Source organism: Carassius carassius, chromosome 8, assembly GCF_963082965.1.
Source record: "Carassius carassius chromosome 8, fCarCar2.1, whole genome shotgun sequence".
Lineage (NCBI taxonomy): Eukaryota > Metazoa > Chordata > Actinopteri > Cypriniformes > Cyprinidae > Carassius > Carassius carassius.
In genome coordinates, this window is record NC_081762.1 from 12,899,647 (window position 1) to 12,907,250 (window position 7,604).

Below are 7,604 nucleotides of genomic sequence, written 5' to 3' on the forward strand. Positions count from 1 at the left end.
AGGTGACATTCCCATTGTAGGACTGGACAAAAATCTGTAGAGAAATACTGTAAATGTTAGGTTTTTAAAAGTAAATTGTATTCCCTTTTTAGGAAAACGCACGCGTTCAGATGCTCTCAAAGCTATAAGACAAATGTTTATTGAATTGTTGTTTGCTACATTACAGTTAATAAAGTAATGTCTCTGTTTGTGTCAGGTGGTTAGCAGAGCTGCACACTGTGCCTCATGCAATTCCTGCTCTTTTCCGGCCGGCTCCGGTAGACCGTGTGAAAACTACTGTGAGTAACCCAGCCTATGCAGTGGAAAGCAAGCAAACTGACAGCCTGCTCCACATGGGCTATACGGCTCTGGAAATCAAGAGCAAGATGATGTCCCTGGAGAAAGCAGACCTGTGCATTGAGAACCCGCTCTATGGGTCAGATCTGCAGTACACTAACAGAGTGAGACTCTATTTCATGATTATGGCCAGAAAACAGTAGGTTGTTTAAATTGGATTCATAGACCATGCCTATAATTGAACTGTGTACCCAAGTACTCCACTGTTCAAAAGTTTAGGGTCAGTAAGAAATAAATGAGTACTTTTTATAGAGCAAGGATGCATTCATTTGATCAAAGAAAAGAGGTTTCTATCGTTGCAAAAGATTTCTATTTAAAATAAATGCTGTTTTTTTTTTCCAGAATTTTTTTTATCCTTATTTCACAAAAATATTTAGCAGTATATTTCTTTTTCGAGAATTTTTTTTTTCTTGTGCACCAAATTAGCATATTAGAATGATAACCGAAGGATCACGTGACACTGAAGACTGGAGTAACGACTGAAGAAAGTTCAACTTTACAATAACAGGAATAAAATACATTTTTAAATGTATTCAAATACAAAACAGTTATTTTAAATGTTAAAAGTATTTCACATTTTTACTGTTTTTGTTTTATTTTTAATCAAATAAATGCAGCCTTGGTGAGACATGAGCCTTTTGGCACCAAACTCCATAGAAATTTGTCTTATGTAATTATTTTTTAATTGATTACTTGAATGCATAATAATTTTTATAACGATATTTAACTATTAAACTCTTGCATAAAGGTGGACAAAGTCATCATCAACCCTTACTTTGGCTTGGGAGCACCAGATTATTCCAAAATCCAGATTCCAAAGAGAGACAAATGGCAGCAGCACAGTATGAGCAGCGTCACAGAAGACAAGTCAGTATATGCACTTAAAATGCCACTGTTCTGTGTGTTACAAAATTAAGCCATTAATAATAAGAGATCATTCAATACTAAAACCATCCAAAATATACATCTGTTAGGGAATTGATCATGTTTTTGACCTGTAGAGAGCACCAGTGGGTGGATGATTTTCCTCTGCACCGCAGTGCCTGTGAAGGAGACACTGAGCTTCTGTCCAAACTGCTGGACAGTGGTTTATCAGTTAAACAGCTGGACAGCGATCACTGGGCACCCATTCATTATGCATGCTGGTATATATCAGCTTCCTGTTTCTTTAAATAATTAACTACATATGAAGGGTTTGTTTAGGTCTCTTTATTTCTCATTCAGAAACATTAGATCACTTGGATCATCTCTTCAGTTTACTGATGTAAAAGGCCCTCTAGAATATAAATTGATATGTTTTTTTCCCCCCTCTGACTTCAGGCATGGAAAGGTTGAGGCCACCAAGCTTCTGTTGGAGAAAGGGAACTGTAACCCCAATCTGCTGAACGGCCAACTGAGCTCTCCTTTACACTTTGCAGCCATTGGTGGTCATGCAGAAATCGTACAGCTCCTTCTGCAGCACCCCGAGATAGACAGGGTAAGAATTCTATGCTAATTTAAATAGTAATAAATCGTCTATGCTAATTTCCCCTTTTTTTCTATTCAGATGACCTGTCCCTTTAAAACATTGTTCTTTTAAATTAAATATAATATAAATCATATTAATATAGTTAATGTATTAACATAAAATAATAGTAATATAATTTAGTTAAAAACACTTTTAACTTTAATTACAAACCTCAAAATTAATAACCATTTGTCATGTTTTACAGTTTTTAGTGTTTTATTTCTTTATTCTTTTTTGTTTTAACTTGTTTAGACTAAATAATGTGACCATGGCCCACAAAACTTGTCATAAGAGTCAGTTTTTTTTTTGAATAAATAAGTTTAGGATATGACACTATTGCGCCAAGATGCAACTATTTGAAAATCTGGAATCTGAGGGTGCAAAAAAATCCAAATATTGAGAAAATCACCTTTAAAGTTGCCCTTATCCATGCATATTACTAATAAAAATTATATATTATATATAATAAAAAAAAAATAGTTTTTAGATATTTATGGTAGGAAATTGACAAAATATCTTCATGGAACATGATCTGTACTTAATACCGTAATGATTTTGGGCATAAAAGAAAAATCGATAATTTTAACCCATACAATCCACTTTTGTCTATTGCTACAAATATACCCCAGCGACATAAGACTTAAAAGGTTCAAACTTAAAAGGTTTTGTGGTCAGGGGTCACAAATATTAAAGAATTTTTTCTATTCTCGTCTCTCACCATGAATATAGCGGTTACAGCTGACTTGACGCTAAATTCTAAGCAGACAAATCAATTTTATTATTTTTTAAGCACATTGAGGACCAACAGAAACGATCCCCTCTTCAAGTATGTGAAGAGAGCAAACAGAACAACTGGGAGGAGACGGTGAAACTCCTTCAGCAAGCCAACAATAAACCAGTGAGTGTGAAACCACTACGTTCTACAACACAGTGCTTCTATACCAGCGGTACTGCAGATGCTGAGTAGCATGTTTTGGTGTGTTTCAGTATGAGAAGGTGAGAATTTATCGCATGGATGGATCGTATAGAACCGTGGAACTAAAACATGGGAACAACACAACAGTGCAGCAGATCATGGAGGGCATGAGACTGTCGCAGGAGACACAACAGTACTTCACCATCTGGATCTGCTCAGAGAACCTCAGTGAGACACCACACCCGATAAAACACATCCATAACTTAACTTAAATATATCACCTTTTCTTATTTGATTTGGACTGAGACAAATCTGACCCTGTGGTGTTTTTCAGCTCTACAGCTGAAGCCATACCATAAGCCCTTGCAGCACTTAGGAATCTGGAGCGAGATAGTGACTGATCTCACCGCTCTGGATCCCCAAAGGGAAACTCCACAGCTCTTCCTGCGCAGAGATGTCCGGCTACCCTTAGAAATAGAAAAAAAGGTTTCTGCCATGTTATTGTTTTTGATCCTGGTGTTTTTTAGAGTCGTCTTCTACATCCTGCTCTGAAACTCATGTGAGTTTTCGTCCTAGGTTGAAGATCCAAAGACCATCCTCATGCTGTTTGATGAAGCTCGTCACTGCCTCCTCAAAGGCTTCCTATCAGCATCAGACAGCAAGTTAATTACACTCGCCAGCCTCCTCCTGCAGATCATTTACGGAAACTATGACAGCAAGAAGCACAAACAGGGCTTTTTGAAGTATGTAGCTCATTCCTTATCAATCTCCCTATAATCGTCAGTGACTGTTTCCATGTTAGTGATAAAAGACATGAATATTTCTTGTTTAATGCAGCGAGGAAAACCTCAGATCCATAGTTCCAATTTCAAAAGTCAAGAGCAAAGCACATCACTGGACTAACAGGATACTTCACGAGTACAAGGTGTGTCAATTCAGATCATTTTCAAAGTGTTGGTGTTGGTAAGATGTTTAATGTTATTGCAAGCCTGGTCCGATTTTCTCAGTTCTGTGTGTGTCTTTAGAGTTTGAGCACCAGTGAGGGTGTGAGTAAAGAGATGCACCACCTCCAGAGACTCTTTCTGCAGAACTGCTGGGATATTTCCACCTATGGGGCAGCTTTCTTCACAGGACAGGTGTTCACCAAGGCCAGCTCCAGTACCCACAAGGTCATTCGAGTGTATGTGGGGGTGAACACCAAAGGCCTGCATCTAATGAACATGGAGACAAAAGTGAGATTCCAGTCACTTTACATCAAACGGACATTTATATGTAATTTATCCCTCAAATCATCTGTGACATTGTGTTTTTATAAATCAGGTTCTTCATCTCAGTTTGGAGTATGGGACATTTATGTGGCAGCTGGGTCAGGCTGACCAATATGTCCAAATACACAGTCTAGAGAACAAGAAGAACTTCATTGTGCACACCAAACAGGTATGTGTCTTTGCATCTTGACATCATTGTAACTATGTGAAACCCGAGTTGATCATCTTTGTGTTTTGTCTCCAGGCTGGCCTTATCGTCAAGCTGCTGATGAAGTTGAGTGGACAGATCACACCAAACGACAGAGCTGCATTAGATAAATATGCTTACGGTTAACCCCATCACAGAGAAGCAACTTGTTTTTGCCTCTTGCCTTTTTTTGCAGTTGTTTGGATTTTTAAGCTATTAAAAAACTACATGACTAAGAGTTGATTATACCAAAATGGGAGCTATTACATATCATCATAAATGTTCAACTTATTTACCATGTAATGTTTTCTTACTGTATATGATATTATATACATTTTATAATGTAATGATCAGTTTTTGCTTTTAACAGTTTATGTAAATATGAATGGCCATTTTAATAAAAAAATAATAATTACACAAAGAGCCCTCATAAATTGGATGTTTTTTTTTTTGTTTCTTTTCTCATCATTAGCGATCAGTTTGAAGCATGTTTTGATGAATATCAGAGTTAATATGGATATAATTATTATTCTAATTATTTGTATATATAATTCTATTTTTGGTACACAATATAAAGTTTACTAAATATTAATTTTATTATTAAGTGAAACATCGGTCATCCCTCTTTATAACTCTTAGACAAGAGAACATGTTTTTGTGAAGATATCCATTTGAAAGCTGTCTTTTCTTAGATAAATGGCTTATTCTGAATTGTCACGCCAAGCAGCACATTCATTAGCCTCTATTATATTGTCATGTTGTGCTCTGTTCTATGGCCGGAAAACTTAATCTCATTTTTATGTGCGGTTCCCTAAACGCAGCATGAATGTTGAATTATTTCAAGCAACATGTCCAGGCATTGTTAATATAGAGTTTGCATAATCTATCAAATTTCCGAATGCACTTAGACTTAAGTTCAAGATCTAATCTGTAGCCTACAGATAACTGATGAAATGCATTTGTGCTTGCAGTTTTTTTCTCCACTGTGCATATTTTGTGTCTCTGATAACAGCTTTCTTTAGGTGATGTATAAAAGATCCTGACAGGATTTGGTTTTTCCTTTTCTCACTTATTCCCTTGTCGCAGTCATTGTACACAACAGAGGGCTGAACACTAGACTTCTGTTCCTGGTTCTCTAGAGAGCAAAAAGATTGTTCTCGGCCTGCCAGAACGCCGTGGATTCTCCACTCCTCTGAGAATTCCATGTCTTTATCCGCAAAAGTGATAAAAAACGTTCTTGCTCTCAACAAACTGTTGAGTAACACGGTGTCCGACTTCCCAACCGCTCATTTGTTTGCGGCGCTGAAAGGGAGAGCTTTCAGCTGCTAAAACCAGTCTAAAGTTCAGAGAAAACTTGCTGTAAAACAGAGACAGTGATGCCTCACAAAGAGACGACTGAGATCTTTCTCACACCCTATTTCTCACACAATGCTTGAATGGGGGCTTAGAGGAGCAGAAAGAAGAAGAAGGGGAGGGGAATCTTTTCAGTTCTTCAAATGCAACAATAGTCTTTGTCTACAATGTCCCTCCATTTTTATTGGGGTTACTGACGGGGACTGGGTGGAGGGGCCCATTGCTATAGAAACAGTGACAAAACAAACTGGTCCCAGAGCAAGAGAGACAAAAACATGCTTCAAATCCGGGATGAAATCTCTGTATCGATCTCTGCAATTTAGTTAGAAGAGAGAGTGTGCCAAAGGAGGAAGACTTATGTGAAAGGATGGATGTAGCTTCAACTGGGTAGAAGAAAAGGCAATAAGACGTACTGGAGCAGTATAAAAGCACTCAATTCTTTCAGTGGGACGTTTGGACCAGAACTCGGTTGTTTATTGCTCGACTGGATATCACAATGAACTCCGACACTCAGTATGAGGATTCTGTGTCCATCATGGTTCTGGAGAACATCAAGAACAAGCTGTTACATGCTTTCAGAACATCAGCCGAACCGAGAACCTCTGCCGAGACAGCTGTTCATCCAATCGGAAAGAGTTTGCAAGTAAACGAAGAGCTCCGGAGAGCCAAAATAGACGGAGCCATAACTTGGTTAAGATCAGAACTGGTAAGTTTAGAAACCACTGATACTTTTACATCTTAAGTGACATTTTATAATGGATTGTTTGGTTGTTTCATTTGTTGCTTTTTGTCGGTTAGTTGAGGAAAGATAGGTGGATGGATGCACAGAAAAGCAGATATATGGAAGAACGCTTGGATAGACAGAGGTGAATGTACCAAAAAAAATATATGGACAAAAATATGGAAGGGTGAATGAAAGACAGACATATGGATGGAAGGATGGACAGAATGATGCATGATAGATAGATAGATAGATAGATAGGTGAATGACAAAAATATAGATGGGTGAATGGAAGAATCAAGATACAGACAGAGATATATATATATATATATATATATATATATATATATATATAGATAGATAGATAGATAGATAGATAGATAGATAGATAGATATGTTAATGACAGAAATATAGATGGCTGGATGGAAGAATTGAGATACAGACAGACGGACATATATATACATACAGGTGGACAGACAGACATATATATATTTATACTGTATATATATATATATATATATATATATATATATATATATATATATATATATATAATATATATATATATATACACACAGACGGACAGATAGATAGATATGTGAATGTGTCTGATCTGTTGCTGTGTGATTGTCCTGCAGCTGGAGATGCGCTCTCAGGACCGTCAGCTGGCTCAGACTCTGCTGGGACTCAATAAAGAGATTCAGAGGCTCAGACGGGAGAACGGATCTCTGCTCCTGGACGCTGACAGCACTGAGCACCTGTGACCCCACAGAGCAGAGCAGATCAGGGCTTAATGAGAGAAAAATGCCCCGGTGAGCAGCTGCGTCTAGAGGAGTGGAACACAAATAACTCTCCTGTCCTGGAGTGCACTTTGCTAGCACTTTGTTAAAATGTCTTGTTGGAAAAAATATTGAAAGCAATACTTATATATGTGAAAACTTGACCAAATATCAGTCAGACTGGGTGCTGAGATTTGTACTCAAAACTACATAAACATCCTTTTACACCTGGCATTAACATACTTTTTGATCAAATCATGATTGGAAAGCACTTGAGCACAGGTGTAAATGCACCTTGTAATTATAAAACCACATCAGTCCAGGATGGATCCTGACCGCTGACTTTATAGGATTTCTATGTGATGATCAGACGGGAGAAGCATTAGAATTACAATGCAGTTAAAAATACCCTATTAACAATATATAATACTATTCAGATACAAAACAATGCTAGATGAAAAGGGAACTAGCCTTAAGAAGGTTAGTTTAGATTTGAATGCTTGACATAGATACAATTTCTATGATTAATTTGTCTA

At 37.3% G+C, this 7,604-nt stretch overlaps 2 protein-coding genes across 3 annotated transcripts in view; both read left to right on the forward strand.

Annotated features, from left to right (window-relative positions):
• The window catches only part of krit1 (KRIT1 ankyrin repeat containing), a 6,368-nt gene extending 1,764 nt beyond the window's left edge, over positions 1 to 4,604 (forward strand). For both annotated transcript variants that reach the window (XM_059555276.1, XM_059555277.1), the window contains exons 6-17: positions 197 to 440; positions 1,085 to 1,203; positions 1,338 to 1,481; positions 1,657 to 1,813; positions 2,634 to 2,741; positions 2,831 to 2,987; positions 3,094 to 3,245; positions 3,336 to 3,502; positions 3,597 to 3,684; positions 3,785 to 3,991; positions 4,080 to 4,196; positions 4,272 to 4,604. In XM_059555276.1, the coding sequence (XP_059411259.1) occupies positions 197 to 440; positions 1,085 to 1,203; positions 1,338 to 1,481; positions 1,657 to 1,813; positions 2,634 to 2,741; positions 2,831 to 2,987; positions 3,094 to 3,245; positions 3,336 to 3,502; positions 3,597 to 3,684; positions 3,785 to 3,991; positions 4,080 to 4,196; positions 4,272 to 4,361 (1,750 nt within the window). In that variant the 3' untranslated portion in view covers positions 4,362 to 4,604. The remainder of the gene's footprint in view (positions 1 to 196; positions 441 to 1,084; positions 1,204 to 1,337; positions 1,482 to 1,656; positions 1,814 to 2,633; positions 2,742 to 2,830; positions 2,988 to 3,093; positions 3,246 to 3,335; positions 3,503 to 3,596; positions 3,685 to 3,784; positions 3,992 to 4,079; positions 4,197 to 4,271) is intronic.
• A 1,162-nt stretch (positions 4,605 to 5,766) lies between these two features.
• On the forward strand, positions 5,767 to 7,604 carry si:ch211-153f2.3 (uncharacterized). The gene is made up of 2 exons (XM_059556236.1): positions 5,767 to 6,273; positions 6,928 to 7,604. The coding sequence occupies exons 1-2, from the start codon at positions 6,064 to 6,066 to the stop codon at positions 7,051 to 7,053; spliced, it is 336 nt and encodes a 111-aa protein (XP_059412219.1). The 5' UTR covers positions 5,767 to 6,063; the 3' UTR covers positions 7,054 to 7,604.